We start from the raw sequence: 21,222 nt of genomic DNA, 5'->3' as shown, positions 1-21,222 counted from the left end.
TTTTTTTTTCATTTTAAAACATTTCATATTTTTAATCCAACTTATTTTTACTTAGAATATAAAAATTACAACATGACCCATATTACGTGTTTTTACAATAATTTTATAATTTTGCACCTAAATTAGAATATTTTTATAAAGAAATAGGTTTTTGAAATTTTCAAAGTAGGAATGCCACTTCTGGTCAAAAGACTGAATGTTGAACATTTACTTTAGAATCCCAGTTAATATCAAACATTATCCTTTTATGATTGTTACTACAGTAAGCTAATTTATTGTTGTTCATTCGTTTTACTTATGGTAAATCTATTATTGAGTAAAATCATCTTTCTGCATTCAGTCCAACCTCTACCATTTCTGATACGTGAAAATTGTATCGAGCGTCGATTACTGAAACACGTCAAGTACAATGGACGGAAAATCTATTTCATCCAGCAGTTGTGTCGGGCCTAAAACATATGGAAAAGAATTTAGTTTTCCTCGATCATAACGCATTTGACTGATATTGCAGATCTCCCAGTTGACGTTTGGTATAGGTTAGTCGCAATAATAGATTAGCTTAGAAGATCGGGAAGTTTCTAGTTTCTGGCACTACCTGTGTCTATTGTAACACAAGTAACTAGGATTAAAATAGGAAAGTATTGATATTGTATGAAAAGAAATATCTATGGAGACTTGTATTCAAGTTAGAGTACAATGTTATTTGGGTACGATTATTTTAGAATAGTTCCAAACAAATCAGTCCTTCCTATACTGTTTTCCTGAGGTGCCTTATATTATGACAAACTTACAAATATCAAGTTATAAATGAATTTACATTAGTTTAAGTCCTCTAATTATATATAGAGACTGTGATGATTAAAATGTATGTGTGTGTGTGTGTGTGTGTGTGTGTGTGTGTCTGTACAGACAAATTAAGTGTAAAACTGTTAAGCATGGCTGGGGTGTTTTATTTGGGGTAGAATGATTTATAACAGAACTCTTCATTTTCGATGTAAATAAGACAAATGACAGGAAACTTACATAACTTCTCCTGCGTTAAGATATGACATTGAATTGACGGGAACAATGCGCAAAACTATAGCAAGTTATTAATTATCTATGTGAAAGTTTGATGTATAAATATTTAATATATTTAGGAAGAGTAACTTTCTAGAACACAAGTTTAAGAGATCTAATACAATACATAATGGGAACAGTACTGCTAGTATAATTTGGTACGACAAAGAATAAAGTAACAGAAGAAGAATCAATAAAAATTTTAAATTATAAGAAAAAATACGGATGGTTATTTTCTCATGATATAGAAGGACACAAGATTGTCTACCATGTCCGCGCCGTGAAATAAGCCCGTAAGTATAATGTAAGTATAACATTTCATTGCTGTAGTTAAGTTTATACACATTGATGAAACGTTTATTTTTATTAAATGGGATACAGCAGCTTGACACTTCCTTAAACAGATGAGTCACGATCCCTTGAAAAATATAGAATGACTTATAGTACTTCAATATAAAACTGAATTATATTAATCTGTTTTGAAGTAGAGCGTTCGGATAAGAATCTCATAACCCAGTAAAATCATTCCCATTTAAATGTACTTGTCATTCTAAGCCGCGGGGAATTGATATCCGTGTAATATCCCACAGTCACGTGACCTCGTCCGCTCATTGAATTTTCATATTGGACCAATACCTGAGGAGAGTTTAGAGTGGTTGTATTTTAAAAAGAGAAATGACCTTTACAAAATTATACATTAAACGACCATTTTCAATATAACAAAAAAATGATTAACTTTGAAAAGACAATGTTTCTTATTTTAACAATAAAATAATTATAATTTTCCATTGCACATAATTTTACTGTAGACCTAATACTTATAACATGCTCTGACTAGTGCAAATATATTTTAGTATCTAAGTACCTTATCCTCTGGTGGATAAATCCGATTAGAAATAGTTATAACATATTAATTTTTTTATTTCTAAACAATAATATTTGAAGTTGGTGTTATGTGAACATAAATCAATTATACTATTGAAATGTTAACAATTGCTTTTATTTATATTGTTGTAATCCTTAATCGACATTTAAATTTTTTACAAACTTAAGTAATTATTAAATTATTCTTGTATAATATAATTTTGATAATAGCACATTTCAGAATAGTTTACTTATAACTTAAATAATTTTGTTATTTATAAATTCAAGCTAATTGGTATATCCGAAAAACATTCAAAAGCCAACATTTCAAATATTATTAGTATTTAAAACTTAACATGGTAAACACATATATATATATATATATATATATATATATATATATATATATATATATATATATATACATATTTATATTTAAAATAAATCAATTAGTTTATTTAAACAAAGTACTAATAAAATATACACACACTTAAAATTGGGTTTTCTATAAATCCCGCCCAAACTCTCTGCCTACACAGCTAAATCACACCAGAAAGAAATGTAAAGCCATTCAGTTGTTCCAGTTCAAGCTATTTTAGGAATTACTTCATTTAACCCGCCATCACGCGCTTAAAATTAGAAACACCAACAGGCGCTCACGGAGGTTTCCTCCAGGTTAGCGAATAATGGATATCATAGTCGTTTAAACTGTTTTTATTTGTTTAAATATTCATAATGATTTAATTACAATGTAATAATTTTTTAGAAATTAAATAAAAATTACTCTCTTATGTAATGAATTTTCCAAATAAGAAATAAAAAATAAAAAATAATTTTATTGTATAATAACAACATGATTTATTTTAAGAAATAATGCAATTAATTGTAAAAATGTTTAACCTACTGTAATAATATATGGAAATTAACTTCTTTTTTAACATCTTAGAAAATCAACTTACTTCAATTCTTGAGATATTATACAATTGTAATTTCGATTATTACTCTGAAATCAAAATTTTCTCTTTACTAAAATTTTTTTAACACTACACAAAGTTTCAAAACATTTTCCTTCTGGTTCTTATAACGACAATGTTCACTCAATAAACAGTACTGAAATGTTCCCTAGCATACGGGTACTGTACTGACAAGTCTCTCGTCTTCATTCTCCATTTCACAAAATTCAAATAAAATATATTGTAAAACTAAAAAAGAAACCATCACAGGTCACACATTTAGGCGCACACGGATTATTACTCCATAAAAACTAAACACTATAAGGCGCTCACGGAGATTTCGTCCAAGCACTACAAACAAAACATCGGGCGCTCACGGAGGAATCGTCCAGTCTCGCACGGAAGTAGACCTCATACTGACAGATTTTGACAAAGATAAGCGGGAGGCTATTGTTTCTCTTCCCCAAAAGATGCTCGTGAAGTAAACTGCGGGAAACGACTGCCAACATCAGAAAAGTAGTACTATTTTTAATAATAAAAAACACACGGAAGTAAACTCCGTTTAGCGCCCGATGTAGGGTTAATATTACATCAATGTTACATTTATTTATATATGATTAAACTAAGCTTATTAAATTAAATAGTTACTTAGATTAGTTAATTTTTCCATTTTTTAACAATGTGTCATTGTTACTATTAACAATATACAGGAGTCACTCACTATACATATTATCATCGTATTACAAAAGGTGTTCTCAGATATATTGATGGTGTAAACATAAATTCACTAAGCAGACCTTTAAGACCATTGCATTTACACAAACATTGGGCAAGAACATGAAAGTTAAACAAGCTACATTATAATAGTTTTAATGATGTACCTTAATTGCATGCAATTGTAATATTTATAAGTCAGAACCTACGCCAGACTTCCCCTTGGGACTCACGCGTGGGAGTCTTTGTGTTCACTCAACAGCGTCAATATCCTGGCCCAGAGAGCGAATCCGAATTGACAAATCTTTATAACTTTCCATTTAAGCAAAATATGTTACCTCAAAAACAGTTATCAACCCTCCACGTTAACTCAATCTAAATTTATCAGTTACACAGACAGACACACAAAGATGCAACTGGTTTTCTTAATTAAAGAGACTTAATTACAGAGACTCAGGTTATTTATAGAGACTTCACTAAACACTCAATCATTAAAACTAGTGCAGGCTTGTTTGAAATACATGACTTTACACAGGGAGACACTTATGTTTCGAATACACTAGTGTCTGAAATAAAATAAAAATAAATAGAATGTGCCGTCCCTTAGAATATCCAACACATGCATTACACGAACAATAATATATGAGTATTTAATATATGAACCATATTGTCGCACTAGTATTTGGTTTTGAGCTTTGTTCTCTGAGAAACACTAAAGAGTTTGATATTAAAAGCGATAAAATCTTTGACTGCAACAAGTATCCACGAAATAAAGTTAATAAACAAATTTAAACAACCACATTTGAGGTCCATATCTCAGATTTCATCTGTGATTGCAATAAACATAATACAGTTTAGCTTGTTAATATAGCTCCACTGCAAGTTAAAATAAACTTTTCAAGCTTTGTATGAAACCACTCCTTCCACGTAACTACGTCATATATATTAATAAGTTACTAAAAATTTTCAATAATATTTGTACTATACTCTGTTTTCAAATGTATTTATTCTGTGCATTTCTCATTGCCAAAGGTGTTATACATACGACAGGAGTCAGGCCTTCGAATGGTCTGAAGTTTACCATTTTAAATAGCGATATAGAGTTGGTAGAGGTCAAGTTTAGTAAAGTCAAGTATAAATTGACTTCATCAGTCTAATTGGCAACACTCATTCCTTTCCAGTACTTTTCCACTAAATATTTCAATGCGTAATCTTACTAAGTAACGTTTGTCCTTCCCTAGTTGATAATATTCCTACATATACTAAACATTATTATATGCATATATCATTTATTTGTAATTTTATTTATATTTACTAAGCTTCATTGTTAGTAGTTAAACAGTTTGATTTTAGGTAGGAAATTTAATTTCTTGAATGGAAATATTGCAAACTAGGGAAAGATAAACGTTATTTAGTGCATCGCATTGAGACAGAAACATCTCTAGAGGAATAATTCTGGGAAAAAGAATGAATGTTACCAATTAGAGTAATGAATACGCTTTATACCTTGCTATGCTTTAAATGAGAACAACATTATTTTTATTGCCTTACGTTTTATTTCTGTATGTACTGTTGTTTAACAAATCAATACTTATGTTTATACTTTATTAGCTGAATATTTATTTAGCCATGCCTCACCCGCCAAATGCTGAATAATAAATGCCGGTTTTATGTCTACCTGTAACGTGTAATAACCGTACTCAGACTGTAAACACACAGCTAATTCCGTTAAATAGTGTAAAGAAGCGATTACAGTTGTTTATTTAGGTCCTGATTGAATATAGCTATAAGCCTAGTACAGCTTTTGAGGGACTGAGTTAGTTGTAAGAACGAACAATATAGTAACCCCCTGCAGTACAACTCTGATTGTGGAAGTGTTAGGAAGCTTTTACAGTTGTTTGTTTGGTCTTGATTGGATCTTTCTCCTGTTACATGCCTAGTACAACATCCGTAAGACCGGGCTTGCTGTCAAGACTAAGACTTATTTTGCCCGATACTGTACAGATGTGTCCGAGGAATGATGTAGAGAAACCATTAAATTTTTTTCTAAGCCTTTATCGTGTTTGTCTTAGGTGAAAAGTCATAATCTGGGCAAAATAATCAGCTATAAAGCCATATACATATATATATATATATATATATATATATATATATATATATATATATATATATATATATATATAATTTCAATAAACATTGAATCGCAAAAAGTACTTGCTCCGCCGGGAGTCGAACCCGGATCTCTCACTTGCCGGGTGAATGTGCTACCATTACACCACAGAGCGCTTACTTTTTCCGATTCAATTATTTTATATTTGGCCGTATCTGTCACATATGCGTTTAAATAAGCAAACTAACATATGATCGGAAGACCAAATAACTGTCAAATGACTTTTATTTACGTTAAACATTATAAATGGCAATAGCCTTATTTAATTTCAATAAACATTGAATCGCAAAAAGTACTTGCTCCGCCGGGAGTCGAACCCGGATCTCTCACTTGCCGGGTGAATGTGCTACCATTACACCACAAAGCGCTTACTTTTTCCGATTCAATTATTTTGTATTTGGCCGTATCTGTCACATATGCGTTTAAATAAGCAAACTAACATATGATCGGAAGACCAAATAACTGTCAAATGACTTTTATTTACGTTAAACATTATAAATGGCAATAGCCTTATTTAATTTCAATAAACATTGAATCGCAAAAAGTACTTGCTCCGCCGGGAGTCGAACCCGGATCTCTCACTTGCCGGGTGAATGTGCTACCATTACACCACAGAGCGCTTACTTTTTCCGATTCAATTATTTTGTATTTGGCCGTATCTGTCACATATGCGTTTAAATAAGCAAACTAACATATGATCGGAAGACCAAATAACTGTCAAATGACTTTTATTTACGTTAAACATTATAAATGGCAATAGCCTTATTTAATTTCAATAAACATTGAATCGCAAAAAGTACTTGCTCTGCCGGGAGTCAATATATATATATATATTGTAATTGTACTTTAGCAACAGAAATTCACAATCTAGATCAATCAAAAAACTTTAATAGCTTCCTGACACTAACTATCGGGCACTGCTGTGGTGTTTTCAGGATCAGTACTTATTGCACCTTATAATTCTTACAATGAATAACTCTTACTGCATCAGTGTGTATAATAAATAATTAAATAATATTATATAACATACGTTCATGGTAATAGGATTTTTAACATTTGACACGGTTGTATGAGATAAAATACGTTACACTCAGAATAAAGGATTAGAAAGCTACCCCTTTCTTAAAGCGTAAGAACATTAAATATATCACAAAAACTCAAAAAGTTTAAGTTGCCAGAATGGATCTAAGATATTGATATAATTTATTAGAATATCGCCATACAAAAAGCAAACAAGAGTTCCATCGCACCAGCGAAAAAAGATTAAGTTTTTTTGGCTTAATAGGGTTCTCACGTATTAAACTATAGTTGAATTAAAGACAGAAGGTTATTGGGACCCGGCAGCGATGGCCGAGTTTCGGGGCTCTTCGGGACCGGTCGGCTACAGTGTTGCCAAGTTGTTCTGTCTGACTCGATCATCCACAGCGTTCACATCAACCGCTTCTAGGTAGGGGTGGTTCGCAGCGGAAATATGTGGACACATTTATCGAAGCGATAAATTAATAGCGTTCGTTGTTTTGAGAATTGTTATTTTATAAGTGATTTAATCAGAAATCAAAACCTTGTAAAGGGTTTTTACTGAAACCACGAGTGTATTATTGAAAATATATACATTGGCCTAATAATAATAATTTGAATATGGTACATTTTACTGTTATTAATAGTTACCTTCAAAACAAAAAGGAGTATATTGAAAAGAACTAAAATTATATTCGTTAAGTAAATGCAAGTCTGCTAAGTTATAATTATATACTCAGTCTTATCAGTCTTAGCAAATCCATTGAAATGACCACTGTGCAGCGGTCAAAAATCAACTTAAAACAAATAAAGGTACTGCAGTTTGAACCTGATAAAGCTCGTTTAGGATAGTATTTTTAACCAATAAAAGGTATCCTGTTAAAACCGTTATAGTATAATAATTGTTAATTGTTGAGTCTAAACTTAAATTGCTAGAGTGACCAAAATGCAAAATTTGCGACTAGGGCGTCAATCCGACAATGATATGAAATTTCCTTCAGTGTGACTTTCATCGATCAATTTAATGTAATCTAATTACTTGACAAAAAATCTGTAAAAATATTTCGAAACTTGTTATATTTTTAATTTATTACTAAATGTTACTAACTTTAACCACAGATTTGTGATGAAGGATGTTTTTTTTTTAAATTTTCTTATCATTCAATTTAGGAAATCAATTTGATATACAGAAAACGTGGATTTATTTACAAAATATAAGATTTAGTGAGTTGATTATTTTTATTTGTCTTATAATTTTTTCATTTACTTTTTCAATAGCGCCCATTTTATAATCGGCTAAAACCTCTTTGGAAATTACTTTTATTTCTGAGTAAATTAAATATTAAACAGTACATATAGAAAAAGCCAACAGACTTTGCTGCACAGTTTAACCAGGAAATAAGTAGTGCCATTAAAATGCATTTAACAAATTTTATTAGTAACATGTAAGGTGTAATATTTACCAATCATTACAAACTATCAATCAATACGGCTTTTTACAGTTCATCGAAGTCCAACACTCTTTCTGCCACCGGAGAGAGAGGGAAAATACCACTCACGTTACTGCCGCGTTCTTCCTCTTCATTGTCACTGCTGTCACTGTCCGAATCCTCTTCACTGGAGCTGTCATTGCCGATGTTTATTACCATCTGCTCAACGGAGTCTTCCATCAACCCTTCATTTTTCCAAGCATCTAGGATTATATTCTTCGTGTGGTCTACTACCTTCTTCCAATCAGACTCTGTTACACGTTCCAACCCCTCTTTCGTCAACTGTAATTTTTCAGTTATATTAAATTTCCTGTTGCTTCTTGCAACATATTCCTTTACTTGAGCCCAGATTAATTCTATAGGATTGAAGTGACAGTGGTATGGTGGCAGACGAAGTACTCGGTGACCATGTTTCTTCGCAATTTCGTCGACTTCATATTTTGTCTGAGGTTTGTTTCTTTGAATAATTTCTAACAATTCAGCTTTTAACATCGCCTTTTCATACTGTATGTCATGATTATTTAACCACTCTATTATTTCATCCTTTCTAGAACTGCTGTTAGGTGGTTTGTCAACTACTTTTGAGTGGTACTTTGCATTGTCCATTACAATGAGCGAGGGCCTCGTTAGGTTTGGAAGTACAGCATCTTGAAACCATTTAAAAAATACTTTGTGGTTCATCTCTTCATGATACTCTTTGGTTTTCTTTGATGTAAAAAGTAATGCACAGTTAGGAATAAATCCAGTAGAGCTGCCAGCATGCAACACAATTATCCTCCTCCCTTTTCCAACGGGAACAGGAAACGTACCTTCAACAGAATCATCAGTCCATCCAATTTTTTTACAGTGCCCAGAATTTACCCAAGTTTCATCAAGCCAAACTATTTCCTCAAAATTTAAATCTTTTATTTCTCTAAGAAATCTGCACCTCCAAGCAATGATGTCTCCTCTTTCCATTAATATTTTACGGCTACCAAATTTCTTGTGTTTGAAACCCAATCTCTTCAATATAATGGCAACAGATGATTTGCTTCCACGAAAAAGATCTGCTTCTGCAAGACTTACTTGTAGCTTCCTTACTGTGGGATACTCTCTTCTCACGAAGAATCCGTAGACATGGCGGCGGATGGCATCTTTTTTAAAGGCGTCCAGCTTCGTAACAGGCTTAAACCTCGAATATTTCTTATCAGGAGTGTTCAGTTTCAAGCCACTCTGTTCACTTTGTATTTTCTCCTTTCCAATTCTCACAACTGTATTTTTTCCTATCTCCAAAGCCGCAGCAGTTCTTACGATAACTTTTTCTACTGGAAGTATCGGTGCTTTGTTAATTTTCTCTCGCTTGAAGTAGTCCTTCACTCGACAAACCAACTCACGGGATTGGCCTCGCAATGGAACGCCTTTTTCTCCAACCTTGGTGTAAGGCACACTTATCACGCGAGTGCGGGACCTACCGCGTTTTTTTATCACTGTTTCAGTGCACTGAGACATGGTACGGAATTAACAGTAATTAAATAATGTCTGTCACAAAAGTGTAAAACTAGAAAGTACGTGCGTACACTTGTCTTTCAAATAAGGTTTAGTCTTGAAAAAGACTGTTTAAACACTTGGCCACGAACAAACAGAAGCGCAATAACACCACACGAAACAACATATAGTATTACCTTCTAATCCTAAGTGCAGCTATAGTTTAATTCTATTCTTGTAGATTGTGGCAAATAATTATCAATTTACTAGGGGATATGTAAAGGGATGTTCTTAATTTTTATAGTGCTTGGAGGATATTTATTATTAAGAGTAAATTTTTTGTTTCATATACAAACATTAATAATTTTAATTTTAGTTTTAGATTTTGAGGTTTTGAAGTATTTTTTACAATAGTCTATTTTTTTTAAGCATAGAAATCCTGGTATCGAATATGACCCAGGAACAGTAGTAGCGAGAGCTATATATTATGACCAAACTATCTCAGCTTAGGTTTACTTTAATCCTGTATTTTCATCTATAATAATAATAATTTTAATCTTTATAAATAATAATTAATCTAATAATATTTATAAGGGGAAAGATATACCATATTTGTATTGATATTCATCACAGTTACATCTTTATAACAATAAATATATTAAATCATAAACTACTGTCTTTAGCTTTCACCTCAGTAAGAAAATTTTCCCGCTCAAAGCATCTAGGTGAATTAGTTAATATTTTAAAATGTACTTAATATAATGTTTTTAGTTCAACGATTTCAATAAAAAATTTCTTTATTAAAAAGCTAATTTTAGTAACTTTATTTTACATGCTATTCCTTTTATCTCAAAGAGGTACAATTTAACTTCTTACTAGGTTTGTACAATATAAAATCTGGTCTCTGCAATTACATTATTTCGAGTATAAGTGGTGAATCTTATTTAACGAAACCAATTAACGTATGTAGTAAATTACGTTAAAATTTCAAATGTATTGTACTCTGAAGCATTATTAAAATTTTAATTAAAACCTTATATAATATTAACTAAGAATATTTATCTTCATTGAAAACGTATCCTCAATACTTATCATAGACGGTGATATATGGGAGTTGTGGCTAAAACTTTATTTTTGATTTGAACAACGTGCTCGTACGTAAAACCCTGTTTAGTGTGTATGATACACGTTTTGTAATAAAAAACAGCACTTCATAATTTTATCAACTTTAGTAATATCTAAATGTTGTATTATCAAAACACGAACATGTTTGTATGTTCAATTTCTTTTAAGAGCACTTAATATGTTATGTTTACATGATATAGTAGATGCAATATATAGTTTTCTATAACTTCCAGACATTTAGTGACACCCTTCACACGAAACAAAGTATTGTGTCATGAAACAATGTGTATCTTGTAATATTCTGCCTCAGTGCCACTTGTTTATATTGAATAAAAATATGCAACATTACGCCAAACCACATCACTCGTAACAGACATCGCTGAGATTCTATCGAAAACATTAAATCTATGTGTTAATATTATTTTCGTGATGTTCTGGACAGATAAACAGAACGAAAAGAATGAAGAAAAGAAATATTGATACATTCCTTAAACAGACAAAAGAGAAAGTGTTAGCCTAAGGAATGATAGGCTTTAATGACCCACAACAATGTTAGACTAAATTTTAACGTTTCATTGATAAATATTTATTTATTTGTCTATTAGGCTTTGTTTTAGAGCAAATCTCCAAATCATATAAGTTCCTAGGGAAGGTGAGTTAGGGAGGTTACTAGAAAAAAAGTATAAAATATAAAAAAAAATTGTACATCTTTTAATATAGAATTTTCGGTATATTATTTTCCATAAATTATGAATAAACGTGCTACAGGTGCAAATCTAATATGAATCTACTAACTTAATTGTTCACAAATGAACTTATTCTACTATTTTCTCGTTGCCATCATCGTTATACATACAATCGTTCTAAAAAGGTTCACCCATGCTCAGCCAAATTCCATGAAGTAATATTATCATCATAGAACACAGCATTACTTACATAGGAACTCATTGAAAAACGTTGTGAAAAATTCAAAGTCAGTTCATTTTCGAGGTATCGTGTGGAGGGAGAGATAGAAGTAATGATAGTCAAACATACAGAAATGATATTGTTCCAGCCTTTTGTGTATTATGCTTATCTAACGTTTTAAGAAATCGAACAAGTAGGAATATATTTAATTAAATAGGAATAAAAAAGTTTTATATCAATATTCGATATAACATGGGTTCTATATGAACAAAGTGAAAATGACTTTTTTAAAGGTTAGTTCATAATCATACCCAGAGGATGGCAGGGTATATTTTCTACTGATTGTGTGGTGTGCATGTAGATTTACATGAATCGCTAGAACTGGTGTGCTGGAGAATAAATGATTCAGATAGAAATAGTACATTAATATTTATTAATGAAATCTAGTCAATACGATTAGGTTCGTTCATATCGGAGAACTTTTTTTTGGATAAAGGATTAATCATTGCGAGAAACAACTTTTATCAAATGCAAATCAAGTCAACTGAAGTTATTTTACTAGTTTTTTTAACAAATATAAATTATATGTATATGGAAATCAGTCGTAATAAACTTATGTTTAATTTTGTCTATATTTAAACTGCACAAATACTAAATTTCTTATTTAGGTGTTATAAAATCACTACACATATAAAGATGACAGTTCAGTTCACATTTACTTTTCTTAGAATATCCAACCTGTACTAAAGTCCTCGTTAGTTAGCTCAGAGTACAGGTATTATTATTTATCCCCTGAAAAGTTATCGAAGGATAACTGGTAGAATATATCCCTAATATTAAGTTCATGAATTCCACATGGATAGCCGAGTTTACCCGGAGTTGAAAACGTGCACTGAAGGTAGCATTTAGCCTAAGGGTGTAGCTGTACTGACGGACCTAACAGTCTTACCTCATTGACAAAACCGAATACCCTGGACTCAAGATTTTAAAATACAAGGAAATATTTACCGACAATGAGCCGTGTAGTCAGGATGTATTCGTAAAATCTTATTATTTAATTATGATGGTTTTTTACGTATCGAAATATTATGTTGTAGCATTCAAAGTAACAGAAAATAATAAATATTACGAAAAGAAATTAAATTAGGTTACCTCTGACTTTAAGTCGTCTAATAGAGTTCCCTAGTGTTTAAAAACATCGTCGTTGCTCCTTGGAGGAGGATGTTTAAAGTTTATTTACATAAATATGGGCACAGAATTATCACAAAATTCAAAAGGGGATACTGTAACATCCATGTGATTTTACATAATCTGTCCATATCTCTTTAATTTTTTTACACATTTTAATTGTTTAATACTGGTTATACATGAATTTCAATAGTTTACCAGTGGCGGAATTCTCAAACTATATAACGGAAGCCATGAAGTGAGTGAAATATACTGAACTGATCCGCTCACCACGGAATTAATTTCATTCAGCATAATCTCTATTACGAGCTATCAGTGAATGCAACTATTACTTTCATCAATTTGCTATCGCAGCAAACTAAGTAAAAAATATCTCAGACACCCATTGCTGGTACTACTGACATCATACTTTACGATTAATTATTTTTTACAGTTTCATGTTTCACAGGATTGAAGCAGAGAACACCAGCTGTTCCGAACTTAGAGTTGAGAAGTTATTGTTTCTGCTTGAACACTTCTCTTACAATATTGTCTATCTGTCAATTGAGAAATGTGTAATAATTGAAGAGTGAAAAAAGATAAAGAATTAACAATATCTCCAATTTAACATAATCTATATAAAACCACCATGCAAGGCTAGAATATATAGTATTTATAATATAATATAATATACGATGAGTAGCCTTCAAACCTCCAAACGCAGTACAATCGTAACATATAACTATTAATAACGCCTTAGTTCCTGAAGTACATTTAGAAATTGTAAATTTAAAATGCTATCTAAAGTTTTAAATGCATTTCTATTTCTGTATGTAATATTCTTTCAATTAACGTTTTCAGAAATAGCGTTTTGTTTTTCCAAGTTTGACATTATAATTATTCCATGGCACGCATTCTGTCAATTTGTTTAACAGTACAATTTGTAAACTAAGATTCAAATGTAAAACTAAACTAACATATTAAGTTATTATTAAATTAAATATGATATATTTTAAATACATTAAGGTATATTAAAATTGAAATGTAATACTTTAAAATTTCAAATGTAATACTTAGAAAGTTTAACGTTAAAAAATTTATTAAAACTTTTGGTAGAATGTAAAATGTCAACATCATTTGTTTAAATAAAATGTGACAATAGACAACTAATTACATTTTAACCATTATTATTTGTATATGATGTGTTGTAAATGAAATACCATTTATCATCGTTTTAACTCTTAAACAATAGGTACAACTTTTATGATCTATCATTTTATAATTTATTGTTTAGTTCATTTATTTCAATTGACATTTATAGCATTTTTGAAATGAAGCGAAGAGAAGGACCCTTCGAAACTTTTATTAGGATCTCCAGGACGTGCTCGTAGTAAAAAGAGAAAGTAAACTTTGTCTGCACGTGAGTGAAACACAAGCTTTAAAGGAAATATTTTCTAACTTAACGAAGTATGTCGCTCTGTCCCCATTGTTGTGTTCTTTCTGACAAACAGAATCCCTCGATGTCCGTTTAATGTGAACTCGTACATATACATATATGTCAAGTTATTCAGTGCTATCCTTTCGCTTCATATATAAACATTGATAAAAATATGTCTTCTAGATTAATAATTTATTTTCATAGTATTATTTGTAAATAATAATTGCTAGGAATTTTTTATCCGTCCCCCATCTCCAGGCTTGTAATACAACGTAATTTCATTGTTTAATTTAGTTCCAGTTCACCTCTCTTGTATTGCAGCGTATGGTATCTGCCACTGTCTCAGACTTTAATCCTGTGCATAAGGAGATCTTGCGCTGTTAAACAAGTTTCAGAACATTTGAGTAGTTTCATTTACAGTAGGATTTTTATTCCCACTAGTTTATCCTAGTGAGAAATATCAACTTACTCGGTTATATTTTGATCTTCCTTACATAAAGTACCTCTTCAACACAACAATCCAAACTATGATTATTTTGCATAGTTATTAAAAACTCGTATTTACTAGTTACAAGGTAAAAAATAATGAAATATTATTGAGTGGGCTATGATTGGTAAAAATTTTCCCAGCCTAGCTACAGCCTGACCGCAATAGCTCGTTGACTGGGCTAATCAGTAACTGGCGGTTAAAATATGTTTCCACCACAGTCGCCTGGGGCCGGAGGACACATATGACTTCTGCAGTAGAGCTTATCGGTATCTCGTATAATACATGTCACTAATTATCACCTGTTTCTCATTTATAATTTATATGTTGATACAGTTTGTACAGTTTTGACAATTTATTATGATTGATAATGTAGTATGATGTCAGAAGATAAAAAGAAACTTATATTTGTACGTATACATATAACGTAATTAGTTTACCACTCATATGACATTAGTTCAAATTAGTTATATTTAGTTTAAAATGTAAATATTGCTATGCCTAAAAATTTGAACCATTATGGAATGTTTCACTAAATCAATGCGGACTCATAACAACCTATTCCATTAATAGCCCTGTCTAAATGAAGTAATAAAATTTAATATTCACTTTGCCATTCTATAATTATGTGGCGGGGAGCGCCATTTACTATTGGCTGCAGTGGTTGATAAGTGGGAGCAGACAGCGGCCGTGACCTGTGTTATTCAGTAAACGTTTATGTAGAGAAAGTGTAAATGGAGTTTACACAAAACATGTTTGTTGTGAGTTTGTAGCAGTACGTGTCAGAGCACATGGTTAGACTTTGTTCCTTTTACCTTACATGTGGCTTGTATCAAGTTAGATATCCTCCTGCGGTAGCAATTATTCTAGATCAGCAAATTTAATGTTAATGTTCTTTGTTGTAACTATATAAATAACTATAGAAACCAAAAATAAAAAAACCTATATTATTGGAGTGTTTGTTTTAAATGAATATCTAATTTCCAATAAGAAAAGAGCTTCAAGACTGTATCAAATAAAGATTATAATAATAAGCAATAACACTAGGCCCGTGTACATTACACCTTATTTTATTAGACAAAAGGTATTTATCTCTCTTTGTATAGGAAGCTAATTACATCACTCAAACTCCTCTAAAATATATTATTTAATATATAGTATTCAGTTTAATTTAAACACAGAAGTATTTATTATGAAGCTAGGTTTGTTTATAACGGACACTAATCTTTGAAAATTAATATTAATATCAGCTAAGTTTATTGAACGAATACCATACAATTTCAAGGACACAGACTCTTGAATGAGAATACAAGGAAACTTATACGCTCTCTAAAGTAGGCTCTCATCCATATTTATAAGTGTTCAATTCTAGGTTTGAACCTCGTAAAAGGAAAATACCCACTATCGCATAGTAAAGAGAAATACTGTATTGCACCCCGTCTACGAAGGCGCAAAGAATACATTCAAAGAATGAAACCCCAAAGCACAATGAAGAAAAGGTTTTCCACGAAAATAGAAATGCTAAATCATAATTTAATTGTTTATATAATATATGTATTATTTCTAGGTTTGAAAATTTTAATTTAAATTTTAAAAAATCTAGTTTTCTAATATTTTAACATTTCACATAAATTTATATTAAAAATTATTTGATATAATTCCAAAAGTTTTGCTTATTTCTGTCTCACAATTATTAGAGGTTTCCATCATAATCGCTCACTACGGAAAAGTAGGCTAATTGCGACTATATATTGACCTCCTAACTCTCATAAATAATTCCATATTAACCTTTATTGAGTCATTTAACAATATTTCATTGATTTTTTCTTGTCTTCACAGTGTGCTCTTCAGTTTCAGAAATTCTAAACTGTCCCTGATCTGCCTTTAACATAAAATTATGATTAGAACGGTAAGGTAACGGTTTAAATATCACACTATACTTTAATTTTGTACACGTTTTAAACATATCTAGGAAATTGGTATTTAATTGAATTTACCTAATAACCTGAGCTCTCATTAGCAGCTTAATACAAGTTAATATATGTAATTAATTCGTGCTATATGTGATCTGAGCCCATTTCAATCATTATATTGTTTAAATTTTATTACTTTTCTACAGTATAATAGTGTACGGGCTATTACGAAGAAAAATAATTATCTGTAACGTCGATTTTATTTTAAGTAATATATATTGTATATTGAGACGTTCAACATTGTTTATTTAACAAATTTTACTGAGGTTTACCCTTATAGCTAACACGCTTTATTAAAAACCTTAGTCGTTAATATTTTGCAGTTATGTTGGAATCGGTGCAAAAGAGTACTGATACCTGCTGCAAGCATAGTTCTTCTATAAAGTTTGTACTTTGACATTAAATTACTTATTTCACGGTAATTCAGGTATACTGCTCCGGTCGGTTATGGCGCTTCCCACTACCGAAGAAATATTGGCAGATGCCCACTCTCATTCTTCAGAAACCGTCGCAGTAAAGGAAACTTCTGTAGTTTCACATACTGCTAAATAAAGTAAAATTATTTTACAGTAGAAAATTTTAATTTGCATGTAATAAATAATACCAGATACTCGTGGGTTTGCTCTCAATTTTACTAACTGAAAGGCTTAAAAAGTTTAGTGAAAGCTTTTATAATGTATTATGATATAACTCTGTAATAGTATTAAAAGAGTAATAACCATAAATCGTGTAATTATTTATTTTAGCGACCATTGTATTATAGGTTACCAATAAAGTTTATATTTAAAACTAGACCCGTGGAGCAACTTATATTTATGGCACGAATCAATTAAGTTTATGACGCAAGAGATGGGTTTGCGTACCCTATTGGTCAAAATATATAAAAATAAATGTCTCAGAAGTCTACTTTAGTCTGACACATCTAAATTTTGCCTTGATTTCCTTTTCTTCAAATATATTTCAAATGCAATTAGTTGAGTTTGCCTTATTGACAAATGAATCAAATATGTGTACCTAAGAACTAGTGAGAAAACACTCTATGGCATTGTTATCAGTGAATGGATGTCTACAAATATATTTTCAGAAATTTACGTCTGGTCCAACGTACTTGCGGTGCCACAGCTAAATTTGATTTTGTTGCCCTAATATGACATATACATGCCATGTTGGATTTATAAATCTACTTGAAATCAAAATGGGTTTCTGGGTGTTATGAGTTTACGTTTGTCTTAGTGCACTAATTAGAAGATATGAACTAAAAAAACCCTACGTCTATATCAACGAAAGCATCTTTATTAACGAACAGTCTAAATGTGACAATTCTATCTTTTTAAATATCACATCATGCATTTAATGATAATTTTATTAAATTAAATTTAATTAGTCATTCATCTTATAGATCGTACCGAGAGATAAAACAATATTGAATAGACGTTTTCTGTTGAAAAGGGAATTACCGAAGCATATATTCAATACCGTAAGTAGGTAGTTGTCTTTCAGATTTGTTTGGAATTCAATAGTCGCAGAGCAATCAGCAGCTTACGATGAACGTATTAATTGGCGCTTTTGAATGCTGAAAGTGTTGAATGAACACTTCACTCTTGGCTGGCATTTAATAATGAACTGAGACTTCAGTGATGTAACTTGATCCATCGTAGTGTCACTCAAAACAATACTGTGCACTAGAAAATTGTATCTTTATATTTTATTATATATAATAAAGATGTTTATATAAATTTTTGTATTTATTTATTAATTGTGGAAAATATTTAATCGGATTTCTTTTTTACAAGAAATAAACATATTTCAATATTGCTCACCTTACAATTACACTACAATACATTATATTGTTAAATAATAGTAAACGATACTTTCCGAACTTTAGAAATAAACTAATTTTAATGTTTAGATTGTGATGAAAAGCTAATTCAAGATTGCAAATGAAATAATAGTTTTAGATCATTCTAAAAGTAAAATCCTAACTTTACTTATAAATTTACCTTCATCAAATGATTTTCCATTCTAATTAAAGAAATAAATGATAAATAATTATATTCTTTTTAACCTTGACCAAGATCAAAGATTTTTTCAAGAATTTATGGCATTATGGTAACTTTAGGATATGGTTTTAAACTATAGGATAATTTATATTAAATAAAAGTGTACATTACATTTAGAACAAAAAAGAAAGAAAGCCGTAAGAATCCTTTTGGAATTATAACCCAGATAATTGATTATGGAGAATTTTATTTGCTGACCTTTCTGAACATCTATATACTAGATAAAATTCTGCTTTGATAATTAAAATGTGAACTGATTCAGGATAGGGATGTCCACAAATACCACACCAGAGTCATAGATGATTTCCTGTTAGAGGAACATAGAACGAGTACTTTCCATCTCTTGCTATCTCAAGTAGGAGTTAAGTAAGGTATTCAATAAGCTCATAGAGATCTCAGACATAACTATGAACCCCAAAAATGAAAGACCGCGTTTTGACCCTATTCTAAGGCATTTTTCTCTGTTCATGACGTTTCAGTGGACTGGATGAAAACTAGCATTGTATCACAGTTTTATTGTTTCTTGTCTCATACTGATAACAATTAACAAATATTAAGGTTACATGTGGATATAAACGTAATATGTGGTATTAAAATGCAAACATTTACATATATTTTATAATATAATTCAGCGTGCCTATTATTGCCTACGGTAACATTTTGATTTATTTGAGAAAGTGATTTAAAATACAATTGTATCCACTATTTATATGAATAATAAATTATTATTATTGTTATTTTTAAAGCTGGGTAAACAATCTTTTATTAGCTTTTAAATTCTAAATATTGGTAATGTAAATATCAATACCACTATGATGATTTATTGAAAGTTAAATTTAAAACATACAATTTTAAGTAATGCTAATAATCTAGTTATATAATTGTAAATAATACTAATATTTAAAACAATATAATTAAATATAAGGAAATCGAGCAAAATAACAGAGTTATGAAATACTGTTTTGTCAATAATGAAACATATTACATACACATGAACACTCCCTGGAATATGTTAAACCTGACACAGTGTATCGTTAGTAAAGATAACAAATGATTAATAATTTATGAATATTTGTTTGGCAGTAGTGAAATAATTTAAAAGCTGAATTTATTGAACAGAAGTCCTTCATTCATATATCATAAAATCCAATCAAATTAGTGAGGTGTTAACATACTAACGATATCTCTGCAACCGCTGTGGCGATTAATTAATTAAGAACTTGATTAAGCAATTGGCATCTACCAGTATTTCCTGGATAATAGAATCCTCGTTGTAAATATAATTTGTAATCTTTGGTTTTATTCTTAATGATTCGTTCCTTTTACTTGGCCCAAACTACCTGTTTTTACGATCATTTTTGAAATTTGTACCAAAATTTAATATTTTTATAAAGTAATGTGGTTTTAAAATTTTAAAAATTAGGATGTCATTTCTGGTTAAAAGACTAAATGGTGAACACTTACTTTAGGATCCCGGTCAATATCTAAAATGATTATTACATTAGAAAGCTAATTCTTGTTATTCGTTAATGTTAATTATAGCAGGTTGTCATTGAGTAAATTCATGTTTCTACATTTAATCCAACCTCCACCATTGCTGTTATGTTAAAATTGTATGGAGCGTCGATTACTGAAACAAGTCAAGTACAATGGACGGGAAATCTCGTTTCTCAAGTAGTTCTGTAGGGCCTCAAACATATGGAACAGAATTTAGGCTTCCTCGATCTTAACGCATTTGACTATAAAAACTATAAATAAAGTTTCAACTAAAAACTATTTAAAATTATATTTATAAACTATGTGAATAAATTTAGATACGTACATTAAAGGAGAATAAGTGTTTGTATCTCATAATTTAGATTGCAATTAAAGTAAATGCTCAATAATGTTAATAGATTTCCTTTTATTATGATATGATGCTAAATAGGCGATAAAATGTACAAAGTTATATCAAGTAAACTACGTATATAATATCAAAGTGTAAAACAAAAAATTAGAATACCTACATTTAGAAAAAGTACCTCTATAGAGAACCCATTTAAGAAATCAAATACAATGAAATCAATACACCTACATAATAGGGTAAAACACTAATTAAAATGTAACAGGAGGAGAATAAACATATTTTCAAAACATGTTATGTGATTGGCAAACATTCTAAAAAGTACATACTACTACTTTTCAGCAACCGAGACGTATGCCGTGTTAGATCAGTGAAATACATCAGTAGGTATAATATTTAGCGATGTTTTATAGTCGTAGTAAAAAATATACACGACGATGACGCATGTATGTATATATATATATATATATATAATCAATACATTAGAATGAG

General features: G+C 30.5%; 1 protein-coding gene across 1 annotated transcript; it reads right to left on the bottom strand.

Moving 5' to 3' along the window:
* Positions 1-8,273: 8,273 nt before the first annotated feature.
* Positions 8,274-9,755, bottom strand: LOC124365374. Its single transcript, XM_046821349.1, has one exon. It carries the CDS (start codon positions 9,753-9,755, stop codon positions 8,274-8,276), a length of 1,482 nt encoding a protein of 493 aa, XP_046677305.1.
* Positions 9,756-21,222: the final 11,467 nt, after the last annotated feature.

The sequence above is a fragment of the Homalodisca vitripennis genome, chromosome 6 (genome assembly GCF_021130785.1).
Source record: "Homalodisca vitripennis isolate AUS2020 chromosome 6, UT_GWSS_2.1, whole genome shotgun sequence".
Taxonomy (NCBI): Eukaryota; Metazoa; Arthropoda; class Insecta; order Hemiptera; family Cicadellidae; genus Homalodisca; species Homalodisca vitripennis.
Note: the sequence above shows the minus strand (reverse complement) of the source record. Positions and strands in the feature narration are given on the sequence as shown.

What these genes read in the sequence shown, in the direction of transcription:
- LOC124365374 (XM_046821349.1), bottom strand. Translation starts at nt 9,755, where the DNA reads ATGTCTCAGTGCACTGAAACAGTGATAAAAAAACGCGGTAGGTCCCGC.